The sequence below is a fragment of the Bos indicus x Bos taurus genome, chromosome 4 (genome assembly GCF_003369695.1).
Source record: "Bos indicus x Bos taurus breed Angus x Brahman F1 hybrid chromosome 4, Bos_hybrid_MaternalHap_v2.0, whole genome shotgun sequence".
NCBI lineage: Eukaryota > Metazoa > Chordata > Mammalia > Artiodactyla > Bovidae > Bos > Bos indicus x Bos taurus.
Genome location: NC_040079.1, coordinates 63096574 through 63111229, shown reverse-complemented (window position 1 = coordinate 63111229; position 14656 = coordinate 63096574). Strand labels below are relative to the sequence as shown.

The 14656-nt window shown below is 41.7% G+C and overlaps 1 protein-coding gene across 3 annotated transcripts in view; it reads left to right on the top strand.

Moving 5' to 3' along the window:
- DOCK4 (dedicator of cytokinesis 4) overlaps positions 1 to 12488 on the top strand; it is a 477735-nt gene extending 465247 nt beyond the window's left edge. For all 3 annotated transcript variants that reach the window (XM_027539557.1, XM_027539555.1, XM_027539556.1), the window contains 4 exons: positions 2222 to 2294; positions 4020 to 4133; positions 6795 to 6856; positions 9867 to 12488. In XM_027539557.1, the coding sequence (XP_027395358.1) occupies positions 2222 to 2294; positions 4020 to 4133; positions 6795 to 6856; positions 9867 to 10307 (690 nt within the window). In that variant the 3' untranslated portion in view covers positions 10308 to 12488. The remainder of the gene's footprint in view (positions 1 to 2221; positions 2295 to 4019; positions 4134 to 6794; positions 6857 to 9866) is intronic.
- Positions 12489 to 14656: the final 2168 nt, after the last annotated feature.

Sequence of the window (14656 nt, the reverse complement as noted above, 5' to 3'; positions counted from 1 at the left end):
GGCGGGGTGTCTGTTTGCATGTGTCTGTAGCAGAAATTTGGAGGAACTCCTTGTACTTCATGTTAGGTCGCTTCAGTCATGTCTGATTCTTTGTGATCCCATGGACAGGAGCCCACCAGGCTCCTCTGTCTGTGGGATTCTCTAGGCAAGAATACTGGAGTGGGTTACCATGCCCTCCTCCAGGGGATCTTCCCAACCCAGGGTTTGAACCCATATCTCTTATGCCTCCTGCATTGGCAGGCAGGTTCTTTACCACTGGCACCACCTGGGTCTGCTTGCATGTGTCTGTAGCAGAAATTTGAAGGAACTTCTTACATTAGCCAAAGATCCTTGAGGAGAAGCATGGCTGCCACGGATTGCTTACCGAGGTATCCAAGAGTGAAGAGGGTGTCTTTTTGCCTCTGCTATTCTTAAATGCACTGAGGAGGGAGTGGCTAAACCCTGGGGCCTCCCCACAGCCCTCTCCACCCCACTCAGACCTGCTCTGCAGTGATCCTCTCAGCCTCAGTGACTACAGGGCCAACGTTTTGACCCTCTCGGCCCTTTAAGCACTTTGAGGCGGGGTTTCAAAGGTAAAGATTCCTACGGAGCCCTGCATTTTATCGATTATTTGTGGATAACTCAGGAGCAGAGAATAATCGTTATTTATCCTCCAGCTCATTTTCTGTTTTTCCACACCATCCTGGCAGAAGGCTGCAGTTGCATCTGAAAATGGATGAGAATGAGGGGGATTTGTCTGGATTGGTTTCTCTCTGCTGATTGTGTGATCTTCCCAAAAGTTCCAGGATACCCCATCCACACAGCACTGACATGTTGCAGAAACTGTACCCGAGTGCATTTTCCTGAACCACCTGACTGGTTTAATCTCCCCTTGTCACGACTTTCAGTTTGTTTCCTCTGCTCCTGGAGAGCAGGTCACCAGCGTGGGGGACTCTGAAAGACCTCCTGATTAGCCTTTCAAATTTTCTGCTTTTGGTAAAATTTGAAGAAGTGTGTGTTGCCAAAATTTCCATAATACACATTCCTCTGGTGTATCTACTTTTGAGGACTTGGTGCCTTTTGTTTAATATATTAGGTAGAACTATGTAAAACTGGCATTTTTGTGGGTTAAAAATTGCAACATACTAACCATTTCATATGTTTTAACCTAATCTAGGATTTAAAATGTAAAGTTCATTGACTAGAGATTTTTTGAGCTAATATTTCTTCTTTCTTACTTACATTTTATATTGCCAGTCTAGCATTTGTATTTATAAAGAGCACTGTAGCTTAACTGCTACTTACTGTTTATTTTTTCCATATTTTGTTACAAAAATTTATTTGCCAGTTATATTGGGTTGGCCAAAAAGTTCATTTGAGGATGGTATGGAAAAACCCAAATGAACTTTTTGGCCAACCCAATATTTGAAATTCTGTATAGACTTTTAATGGAGAAGGCAATGGCATCCCACTCCAGTACTCTTGCCTGGAAAATCCCATGGATGGAGGAGCCTGGTAGGCTGCAGACCATGGGGTCGCTAAGAGTTGGACAAGACTGAGCGACTTCCCTTTCACTTTTCACTTTCATGCACTGGAGAAGGAAATGGCAACCCACTCCAGTGTTCTTGCCTGGAGAATCCCAGGGACGGGGGAGCCTGGTGGTCTGCCATCTATGGGGTCTCACAGAGTCGGACACGACTAAAGTGACTTAGCAGCATAGACTTTTATTTTTTTTTTTTTCAGCATAGACTTTTAAAGCACCATTTAGAAACACTGTTTAAAACCTAAGGGTCTTCTCCTTTTATTCCCTTAAATATAATTGAGTCATTATTGAACAATAATTCAGTAATGATAAGCCAATCATCAACAATGTTAAGCCAGTAATGTTTTATATGGCTTATTTTGGCATATGAAACATTTTTTAAAAACAAAAGGTTCAGTAAGGGCTTCCCAGGTGTCACTAGAAGTAAAGAACCCACCTGCCAATGCAGGAGACACAAGAGCTGTGGGTTAGATCCCTGGGTTGGGAAGACTCCCTGGAGTAGGGAATGGTAACACACTCCAGCATTCTTGCCTGGAAAATTCCATGAACAGAAGAGCCTGATGGGTCCAGAGGGTCGCAGAGAGTCGGACACAACTGAGCACTAGCATACACCATTCAGTTATAAAATAATCATCTCGTTTTCTAGATCTCACCTGTCAGTATCTTGCACCATAAAAATAGATTCTTGTACCTTTCCAGAGGCTCCTGTTTAATCACATTGGAGATGGAGCCTTGCCACGCAGTGACCCCAATCTTTCTGCTCCTGAGAAAGGTGGGTATGAAGCCAGCATCTTCGGCAGTCGTGGAAAGTGTAACAGTGTGTTCTGGCTTCATTTCCTCCAGCCGCCCGTGTGTCCCTGTGGAAGGCAGATGTGCAGACCTTTAATGATCAGGACTGATCTTGTCTTTAGGGGATAGATGGAAGATAGTTATTTCTAATACATTCTTCACAAACTGTTTTCTTGTAGGATTTAACAGCAGAATCTGAGCAAGGTAGGGACTCCTGTTTAATGACTTTTGGTGTCATTCAGTGAGTCAGGGAGGCAATCCCTGTGCTACCTGAAACAAAGTGGCCAATTAGGCTACTTGTTCAACACAAGGAAAGTAAGCACCTTCCCAGATGGATCCTCGGTCCCACTTTGTGTCTGCCTTACCAAGCTCATTCAGTCAGCTCATCTGTTGCTTGTGGGTGACTCAGATGCTATTGAAAATTTGCAATCCAGTGCATAATGGAGTGTGCCCTGCCTCAAGGTCACATGAAAAATGAGAAACCAACATATGCATCGCAGTTAATAGCCAATTAGCATGGGTCTGTGCAACACAGCCGAGGAAGAAGAGTGGATTAAATGTGACTTCCTCAGCTAGGGGGATGAGGGCTAACAGCAAGGCACTCGTTCACCTTCCAGAGTCAGCCTCAAAAATCAGAGCAGTCCCCAAGCCAGCAAATTAACAGTCACTAATGACATATCCCTGTAAAGTGCATTTTAATTGTCCCCATTAAGATCTCGACTGCACTGTCATTTGAGTACACCAATACATTAAAACTTTCCTCGGGAGATAGGAGTCAGCAAGACTGTAGCCTAAATTACTTTAAAACACACATTTTGCTTTACAGCTACAAGTAAAATATTGATCTTTGTCTGGATAACTTAGAATTGTGATCATTTTCTCACCTCTTCTACCAAAGAAAACCCACAAAGCACCTTTTAAAGGACGAGAAGAAATGTTTTTTACGAGTGGTGGTTCCATCCAATTAAAGTGGTAATATAATCATAAAATGTTGAAATTCTGGCTATGTCCACCAGGTGGCAGTGTCTGCTCAGTGAGCAAGAGACTGGCGCTCTAAAGGCTTGATTTTGTAAACCTCCCCTCAGAGCAGCTATTTATAACCTTGTATGTCTTGCCCTTGTTCCTGAGGGGGTTGTTCCATATTTCAGCATCTTACTGAAGTGTGGAGCAGGTAGATTACAAAAAAGGAATAATACTGTCAGCATTCCAAATTATTTTTTTAGGACGTTCTCCACTGTAGCCGTTTGACTTGAGCAACAAGGGCCAACAGGATGGTGTGGTGTGGCTATTCCTTGCCAGTAATTCTGCCAGGCATTGGAGATATTAGCATCCACTGCCTTCCCCCTTTTAGGGTGCTATTTGCCCAGAAAATTCCACTAAAAATCGTTTTAAAATAGTCAAGTGACTACATCTTCCATCTGTTATCCAGCATCTAAACACATTTGTAAATCTCAAGTTTCTACACTCTTTTGTCAAGATGTGTAGTTCTGACTGCTTGAGGGAAAAAGAGAGACACGCTATCACCCAATGAAATGTCAACTATAATTGTGAGATGGGCAATTAAATAAAGGGTTCACATTTAGGAAGTTTCTTTATTATTATTTGTAATCCAGCTGATGTTTTCATTCTGGATAATTCTGACTTCTAAGATTGAGTGCTTGCAGGGTGATGTAGACCATGTGATTTTAGCTGTGTTATTCCCTTCCAGCTGTGAACCCCACCCCTAGCAGCTGGAGCCTGGACAGTGGGAAGGAAGCCAAGAACATGGCAGATGGTGGGAAGCTTATCTCTCCCCCCGTCCCTCCACGACCCACACAGACTGGTGGGTATTTGAAGCATTTAACAGTAATTTTTATAAAAATAACTTTTATTGACTACTCCGACCTGAATTCCTCAGAAAGGTAGGCATTTGGTGTGTCCAAGGTAAAAACCTTAGTAGTAGCTACAGAATTCATCTGCGGTGTCCCCTCTTTTTCCTCAACTCTTGTTACACTAAGTCGACGAGTGCACCATTCCTAAACTGTAGAACATTCTTCTCCTAGGTATCATCCTCAGAATTGGGGCGGGGCACCCTAACCTTGCTGAACCACTAGCATTTTCTCTATCCTTCATTTGAATCACCTCATTCTTATCAACCTCTGCTAACTCCAGCCACTTTCTGCAGGACTGATGCCCCAGCTTCAGGTTGTCCCTGAATAGGATTGACTAACTGTGATTTGGATAGGCTTGTGGAGAACAACTAACCAGTACCTTGCACCTACTGCTTAGACAAGACTGTATTCCAGGGTCGTCTTTCTCAAAGGCTTCATTCAAGGCTCTGCATCTACTAGGGAGGTGGTTTAAGCAGCAGACCGGCTGAATCAGAATTATCTGGGCCAAAGCTCTAGAATCTGTGTTTTACCAAACCTTTCTAAATTTTGAGAACCACTGAAAATTATTCTCAAGAAACTTCCTTTCTGAGTTTATAACAGTAATGGGCCCCCTTTCCTCTTGAACAAGCCGTTGCTAGATGACCTGCATATGAGGGCAGTTTTTAAGAGAGGCTGTTGCACTTTACTAACTGTATCCTGTTGATGGGGAGAGCTTTTTCAACACTTCGCCTATATTTAGAGTCGTTTTGAAGCTTTACAAATACAACTAGCCTAAAGGCATGAGAGAATATGACGCTGTGTTTTTCATGGATTTTTCTGGATGGATCATCCATGTTTCGTTTGCTGCATTTTAACATCTTTCTAGCTTCTTTTTTTTTTTAACCGAAGAAAGAAAAATGACTCTCTTTTTAAAATAAACTGTGCTACCCAGTTTGTTTTATACTTTACAAAGCTAGAAGTTGCCAGTAGATTTGGAAAGACATGTGAGATCTTCAAACAGAACAAGAAAAAACTGTAGCCTTACTTGATAATATGCATTGCTAGGTCAGTGTGACCATGGAAGTTTAAAACTCACCACCCAGTGCTTGGTGTTTTATTCATGATGTTTGTACATTGAAGCGACCTCCAGTTTAAACCTGGTTGTGTCCATAAAGTTGGAAGCTTGAAAAGTGTTTTCTAAGGGACAATAATATTCATGGTATTTAGGTTCCTAGGCTAATTCTACCTTGTAGGCAAGGACAGGGATAGAACTGTTTTGGGTCTTTTCTGGAGAAATATCACTCTAAACATGCAGTGGGTACAGGGGCTGCTGGGTAGTCCACAGTGATGGAGTCAGGGAATGCCTAAGTTGAGAGGAAGAGGGTCCCAGACAATAAAGATACCATTTTCCAATCAAGCTGTGCTTCTCTAGACGTCCATGCTCTTATGCTATACTTGACCCCCACAACTGATGGGGTAGGAGCACTAACTGGCAATGGAACATGGCATGTGCTGACAGCGTACCCTAGCACGCACGATGGATCTGCACAACCCTGAGGGCAGGCCCGGCCACTCTGCCTAGTCCCTTAGGCCCAGAGCACGCAGGTGGCCGTAGCGCTCCCCGATTACCCTGGCAGTGCTGCCTTCCCTTCTGCACTGATTGCTGTCATGGTCTGCCCTCGTGTCATCCTGTGTGGTCACTGCTGGCGGGATCTGTAACTGTCTCTCTTCCCTTTGGCCTTTCTGTAGTTTTCTTATGAGCTGCAAACCCCACTGTGACAGCTGGGAGGATGGCAGCTCATCACAAGGGTTGCTGCTGCAACCCCTGAGCCCACTGAAAACTCTGTAGGCAGACCTGGGAAATCTGGCTTACGCTCATGGGTTGACAGTGTCACGGTTGGCTGTAGTATATGTGGTTATGCTTTGGAGAGCTTGATTTGGTCCACAAGTGCACACACAGAGCAGTCATCACACTGGCCTTGTCCCAGATGTAGGGCTTGAAAATCTGGTGGGAGAAACAAAGAGAGGGTTCTTCTTACCTTAATGATGACGTCCATAGGGTATCACCTCCTAGAGATAAAGGAAGTCCCAAGTACAGACATTTGGGAGAAAAATGGAAAACTTCTTACCCTTTATATGGATGTGGCCAAGGGTTTTCTGTCAATTTCAGGAATATTGCGGGGGGTGGGGTGGTGAAAGGGGAGACTGATGTCAGTACATTCCCAGGGACCTATTCTGAGCTGCCTGGGTGACCTGGGTCTTTCCATTCTTGCTCAGCCCAAAGCCTGCTCCCTGGCACCTCATGTGTAAAAGCACCTTTTGAAATAGACCAAGGGGCAGAGAAGCATCTGGGCTTTGAGGAAGTGGAAAGGACGCTGGACCAGTCACCTGGTTAAACCATCATGTGTGCTCTGGTGACTTTTCCCTGATTACCCATGTCTTGGAGCTGCCATCCTTTGTGGGGAATCCATTTTGGGTGGGCACCATTTAGACTCTCCACCCACGCCCCTCCCCCTTGCCTCGATCCTTGTGCACTGGATCATCTGTACGGGTTTGTACACACAGAGGGCTTTTTCAGGTAGTCAGTTATCTGGTTTTCTGAACTGAAATGCTCTCTCTCTCTCTCTTCACAGCTTCACCAGCAAGACACACGGCGTCAGTATCCCCCTCGCCTGCTGGGCGATCTCCACTGAAGGTACAGGCTCTTGTTTAGATGGGAGCTAGAAATTGGCTCCTTGCTACTTTTTCCCGTTACATCAATGAGGTGCTTTCATCTACAAAGACCAGGCAGAGAACATAGAAGGGGGAGAGGAAGATGGGCAAGAAAACAACATTAGACTTTCCCTTTGGGGAGTCTGCCGTTTCATTTCAGATTAGCAGCCTTTTTCTCCAAATGGTGGCAATGAGAATGTACAAACTAGAGTGAGAATATACACTGAATGAGAAAGAAATGGTCCCTAGGTATCTTCTAGGACATTTTCAGCCTTATCTTTTAGTTTAAGGCACATCAAAAATAAACACTTAAATTGTAAAATAATCAAGATCTATTAAATATTCTCAAGTGCCTTTTTCATCAGTCTCACTCATTTTGAAAAGGCCAAACCAAACTTTTTCTCTTTTAAGATATTTTAGCAAGGCTTTCATTTACATTAGAGATACATACTTGATCATGAGAAACAAGACAGTAAAATGAATTTTAAAATCTCTGGGAAACAAACTGGAAAGCTTTAAAGGTCAGACATTTATTTTTATTTTATTTTTTTTAATTTTTATTTAATTTTTAAACTTAACATAATTGTATTAGTTTTGCCAAATATCAAAATGAATCCACCACAGGTATACATGTGTTCCCCATCCTGAACCCTCCTCCCTCCTCCCTCCCCATACCAAGGTCAGACATTTAATATGAAGACATAGGCTAGTTAACATCTCTTAAACATACAAAATTCCTCATGAAGGTAAAGAATAATATTTAGTCTCTATCCAAATTGAATCAGACTGGCTGCAAGGATTGTTGGTGCATTCAGAGGTAGGTGTTCAGAGCTGCTACACCAGAGGCTTAAAGATGAAGTGACTGCGACTGCGGAAAGAATGATTTGTACCTGAATGACTTAGGATTTGCATGCTGTGTTTCCTTTTTGTTGATGGACATTTCTAACTAATGTAAAAGAAAAAGAGAAATCAGCTTCTGCAAACACATAGGTGCAGATTGTGATCCTGTGCATCTGTGGTACTCAGGATTGTTGCTGGTAGAAATTGAGACTCTGGAAGGAACCCTCCCCTCCCCCGCCCCCCTTGCAGTGGAGAAAATTGCAAAAAAAAAAAATTTTTTTTAAGCGTGATTTGCATTGCTGACATTTCTGATGTCACAATTTGCTAGTGGGTGCAAATTATCTGCTGGTTTGGTTGTCATACTGCCATGCAGCTGTTAATCGTAAAGTGCAAGGGACTGTATTCACCCCGGGAGCCATAGACTGTTATCTTAATGTGATGGAAAGAAAGCAACATGGTGTTTCCGCATCGTTACATTTCCCCTTACTAGCAAAGAACCCCACATGTTGCTATGGGATTCACATATGCATTTTTAAACTTGATTTGCAAATTAGTAATCAGATAAAATTAGGAATTATTCTTTTTTAATAATAGAATCAAAGAGTTGAAAACATTCAAGTAGCCACCAAATAGTTAGCAAAGTGGTGTATACTCTTTTTTCCACAGACCTGCCTGTGTTCTTGCTGGCCGTAGGTAGCCTTGTAGCAGTGTCTACAAATCAGGCTTTGAAAAGATGAAACATTGTGTTGTAACTACAGGTGACATTAGAGGGCGTAGTGCTACCAAGTTACTGGCTTTTCTGTGCTTCAGTTCCGTTCACTCAGTTGGGTCTGACTCTGCAACCCCATGGACTACAGCACACCAGGCTTCCTTGTCCATCTACAACTCCCAAAGCTTGCTCAAACTCATGTCCATCAAGTCAGTGATGCCATCCAACCATCTCATCCTCCATCGTCCCCTTCTCTTGCTGTGCTTAGAATGCAGAAAACTCTTTTAAGAGTGTTTTTCAGCAATTAAATGAGGGAATTAACCCGTGGAGAAGACTCAGTTTACCTGCCCTATTTTGCACTTGAGGTCTAACTTTTAACAAAAAACACCAGTGAATTTGGATCTTTTAATTGGCCATTCTTGATCTGAGGCTCCTGATAAATGAAAGGATTTGTGTCTACCAGGATTCTCGTGTTTAAAAAGAGAGACCGAGGTAAAGTTAGTCTAGGATAACATTTCTTGGTTTTATAGGCCATTATGTGATAAATGAGGAGGGGGAAAACAAAAGGTCTGTGGTGAAATAAGTTTAGCAAACACTGGGCTGAACAAAGTCATTGAGGTTCCGTTATTGCCAGACTTTAATGAGCTAATAGGCTCTGAATGGACTCAAGGAGTACATAGGATGCAGTATCTCCCAGTAGAATCCTCTGTTCACAGAGCGCTGTTAGGGGAGAGGGAGAAAGAGTGGGGAGAGAGAATGTGCATGTGTCACTCAGCCGCGTCTGATTCTTTTGTCATTCCATGGACTGTAGCCTGCCAGGCTCCTCTGTCCATGGGATTTCCCAGGCAAGAGTACTGGAGTGGGTTGCCACTTCCTTCTCCAGGGGATCTTGCCCACCCGGAGATGGAACCCAGGTCTCCTGCATTGCAGGCAGATTCTTTACCCTCTGAGCCACCAGGGAAGCCCAAAGGGAAGTGCAGATTTTGCTGCCAGTGAGAAGAGACAGTTAACAAATGAGGCCTCTGTGTGATGTGGTGGTAACGGTGGGTAACGGGCGGATTCAGGCTCCATCTAAAGGGCCAGCTCCTGCTCAGCAACAAGAGATTCTCTACCGAAAGAGAAAGTGACCCCTGTTGCCAGAACTTCCAGTGCTTAAAGAAAGGCACATTTGGTGGGAAACCATCCTATTTTACAAAATTAACAACTGAGGCTTTTAAAAACACTGCAGATGAAACGTCTGGTCTCTCAGGCTACATAGCCTGAGGGCTGCCAACCCGCGGCTTAAGCTTTTGAGTCTGGCAGGAGCTCAGAAGTCTCCAGGGCAGGGCCTGCCATGCCTTCCCCAAGGGTGTAGGAGAGAGGCTTCAGACTCTGGGTTTTGATGGGGGACACAGCAGAGCTCATCACCCTTTCGCTGACACTCTGCCGTTTCCCCTCCGCACAGGGCTCTGTGCAGTCCTTCACCCCCTCTCCCGTGGAGTACCACTCCCCAGGACTCATCTCCAACTCCCCCGTGCTGTCGGGCAGCTACAGCAGTGGGATTTCGTCCCTCAGCCGGTGTAGCACGTCAGAGACCTCAGGCTTCGAAAATCAGGTGAATGAACCGTCTGCGGCGCCGCTGGGGTCGGGGCCGGGCTACGGCGGCGGGTCGGAGGAGCCGGTGCGCAAGGAGAGCAAGACGCCGCCGCCGTACAGCGTGTACGAGCGGACTCTGCGGCGCCCCGTGCCGCTACCTCACAGCCTCTCCATCCCCGTCACCGCCGAGCCGCCCGCCTTGCCCCCCAAGCCCCTGGCGGCGCGGTCGGGCCACCTGGAGAACGGGACCAGGAGGACGGACCCCGGCCCGCGGCCCAGGCCCCTGCCCCGGAAAGTCTCCCAGTTATAAGTCCCTTTTCTATTTCCCTGCCACGCATTCTTTGCCGTTTACAAGACATTAAGAGGTATGGTGAAAAGACATCTTTAGTGTAGGCACTTTAATAACTTAACTCAGATTTGTCTTTAGATGAATGGAATTTAAACTCGCTTAATAGAATGTTGCACAATATTAAAAGTTACTGATCCCCAACGCCAGATGTCCCAAGTATGGCTGAATTTCATTACACCGTTTCTCGTTTGAAAGTGATAAATAGTGATAAAGCCTTCTTTTGTATCTTTTTATGTTCACTTTTTTTTTTACATAGTTTAATCTCAACTAGTAAAATATTGTCGAACAATACGAAGCGTGATAATGTTGTATACTTTTTACTGAATACTTGATACTTCATGAAAGCTTATTAAGTCAGTGCACATCCTGAGGCAGTGGTCCTTACTTTAGAAGACTTCTGTAAATAAGGTGAGATTTCTGACTCCTTCTATCAACAGACAAATGAATGCACATCACCATAATTAAAAGTTAAAGCAGGCTAGTGAGATACACACTAAAGGAGTTGCAAGGATTGGGACTGGAAGCGGTTTTGTTCTTGAAACATACGTCTTTAAGGTTGCTTTTGACCTTGACTGCTGTCTACATTCTTTAGAAGCTACTTTACCAGTTGGTTGGTAAACCACCGTTTAGTACCCTGACACCATGATATCTACTGTATTTCTTTTCAAGGTGCAATTTACTTCCAGAGTTCCAATCAGGTTGATGAAGCAAAAGACCCCAGGAGAAATGTTTACTTGAATCTTGTGCTTCCTTAGATAATTTCCACTACCCAATTTGTCATTGAAGAAGAAATGTTCGTGTATTAAGTAGGCACAAATTAATGTGTCCCATTAACAAGAATTCAGGAATCAATACAGGACAGTATTAAATCGATAGAGTAAATGAAGAAAAAAAGTAGAGAAAATATATTAGCATGATTAAATGGCAAAAGGACTTTGAAAAGGCAAGGGCATTAACTTTCAGTCCTGCACAAAATAAATTCCTCACAACTCCATTGTTACCAGTGGGGCTTGTCTTCTGAACTAATCCTGTTATCCTTTTGTTGAAGGAGGATGGCTGTAGACTGCTCTAGCTTGAACATTATGACATAGCATCTTAGATCTAGATAGGGATGCTAATGCCACAGTCATAGGAGTGTGAAAAGAGAAAAGCACCTTGTATGTAGTAATGTATTTTGTATCTTGTTTTCTTTACTGACTGTTTATAACACTCAACTGACAATAGATATGAACTGTATTTTAAATCATACTGTTGAATATTTTCCCTCTTTTGTTGGGAAGCTCATTTTAGTTTAACTGTGTTTGTTTTTGTTGATAGCTTACCCAGAAGGCAGTGACCACTTTTTTATATTCCCTTCGAAACCATTCAGCAGGTATATGCTGTTGAGACTGGTTATAGAGGTTTTCTATAATAAATGTTCAAGTATTTTTGTACATAACTGGTTAATTTTAATAAGAGATACCATTACATGTAAAAAATTAAAAATAAAAGCAAACTGTTGTGGATGCAGTATGATTGTTATAATTATGCCAAATACTTTATGTATGGAAAAAGAATATTTGTACATATGTGCTTTTAACAATAATTCTGCCATATTGACTACAGTTTTGAATGTCAGAAAAATTAATATATGTTAAAATATTTATGTTTAGTGAAAGTATTCTTAATAGAGAAAAGGAACATGAATTTTAGCTTTGTATCTTTCAAGTTTTTCAGTTAAAAATGTCTTGAACTAGCTTTTGCTTTTGATGATAACACTTTGTGTTTGTAATCACATCCTTAAGTATATATATATATCTATATATATAGGAAGATACATATTTCTGTTGCTTTAAAGAAGTAAAGCCTTCCTTCCATTTAAATAAGGTGACATGCTTAAGATAACAAAGCTCTGATTTCCTTTTCTTCTGTAATTTAATAGATTTCTTGACTAGTGCTTGGGCACAGTGTAAATCAGTGTTATTTGCTCTTGAATCCATTTTTACAAAAAAAAAAAATTGGGGCAATGAGCAGTCGATCATGTGCGTGTATTTCTGAAGCAGCTATAGAGCAGAACATTTCAAGAGATTCTGTTAGCCCAGATGTTCATGTTGGTTGCTGCTGAACGGTAAATATTAAATAAAAGTACCTGATTAATCTTGGTATTTCTGTCTTTATTCCAGTCATAAGCATATCCTTACTTGAACAGAAGCTGTGTAAATAACTGCCAAATGTACAAAAGGAATAGTTGAGTGCTGCTTTTGCCAGCTGCACAGACTATCTGCATGCCTGCTTTCTCCCTGATGTTCGTGAAATGACAGGAAATACATTTAACACTGCAAAGTCCATGGACTACCAAATTTGCTAATAAAGCCTGGCTTTTAATTTTGTGAGCTGCATCTATGCTGTGTTAGGTTTACAACATTTATGTCACTCAGTGCTAAGCAAACCACTGGCTAAAGCCTCTGTTCCATTCAATACCAAAACTCACTTAAAGGTCATTGTCAATGTCTTCCTGATTATTTCTCAACATTAAGTGATTTTAGAGCATTTGGGGAACATTTTCATCACCACTGAATCCACAAGTGTTTCGATTCTACAAGCTTAATTACAATAAGAATAGCTTCTTTCTCTAGTAGTCTTCTCTCTGGATTGATATTGATTGTTCTACAAAATACAACAAAGAAAATAACAAGCTACACAGCTTTGCCCTTATTTGATCTTTACACATTAAAAGATAGCTCTACCAGAATGTCTTCTTAGTTATTAACTGAAATAAACCTTGTCCTCATTACATAATACCATTTTAAAAAACTTGAAAATTTGACAGTCCCCTAGTATAACTATTATTTTTACATATTCCTTTTGTCTTTTCTCTATGCACATATTGCACTTTCCCTACATTAAGTTCTGGTTCCCCAACATAATTATATAATTATGTATCCCAACATAAGTATCACAACCTGATTTATCGACAATACAGGGCTGAGTTCACTGCCCACTGAAATAACAGAGAACGTCACTTCAACAGAGCTTTGGCAGTATCTCAGAAGGGCAAGGGCAAGATCAGATTTTACTGAAATTCTGGAGTTTTGTTTAAGGTAGATCTTTGAAGGAGCAGGGCTTAAGACTAGGTACAGATCACGATATAATTATTGAGGATTGGTAAGAAACAGCAGTCTTAGGACATAACTGTTAGTTGATAATTTCTATTGACAACTTGATGAGTCTATTGACAAATTACATTGTAAAAATAAAGTTATTTACCCGGCAAAAAGACTCCTGGAAGAGTAAAGTTATACAAGCAAATGTTGGAATATGGAGGTCATGTTCGTGTAAACTGTATGGAATAGATGGTTTCAGTTTTCAACATGTATGTTTAACAGAGTCATAGTCACAGGGTGCTGGACAGACTACTCAGTTTGTTGTTGTTTAATGTTACCATACAGTAAGTATTTTCATATTTTACATGTACATAAAAAGCAAAGTATATATTCCCACCATTTACTTAGCCATTCCGCTATTACTGGACATGATATTATTTCCAGTTTTTCACCAATGCAAATAATACCATTGGCACATACAGCTTTTCCCATGTTTTAGATTAATTCCTTAACATGGAATCCAAGACTAAAATTGCAAAGGCAAGGGAAGGATGATTTTTGTTGTTATCTTGCATATTGGCAAATTATTTCTCAAAAGTATCGTAACAATTTTAATGCCACCAGCAATATTTTTCCAAGGTTGGATAGTGATGCCATTATTTTTTGCTATGTGGGAAGAAAATATTGCTGCTTTACCTAAAATTTGAGAAAATATTACTCCACTAATTAAGTATTTTACAGAATTGTGTATAAGGAAGTTGATATCTATAAAGAAAAGGAGAGAGAAGACAAAATTAGAGTAACAGGCACTAACACTTAAGTGTATCACCTACTGAAAATACTTCATCCCAGAGAAGGCACTTTAGATCCTCTATTTGTATGGAATACTAGAAAATCCCCAACATTCTGAACACAAGTACCATCTCACTTATCCAGTTTACCGCCCCGCCCCCCTGCATCATTCACAACCAGTGAAGAAGCCAAAAACCTAGAAGTGAGGATACTGAACAGCCATAATAAATGTCACCATCAGCTGAGTGAAATGTCCCAAGAAGATGAGGCTGATGAAATGCTGGATGTGTTTGAATGTGTCAGTAATGACAGGAGATGAAACTTTTGTAAGACGAGGGGTGGTTGAGAGAAGTACCTAGAAATCTATGCAAGTCAAAGGGAAAGGAAAAAACTCCAGAGAGGACAGAAAAATGTTTAAATAAGTAAATGTAATTA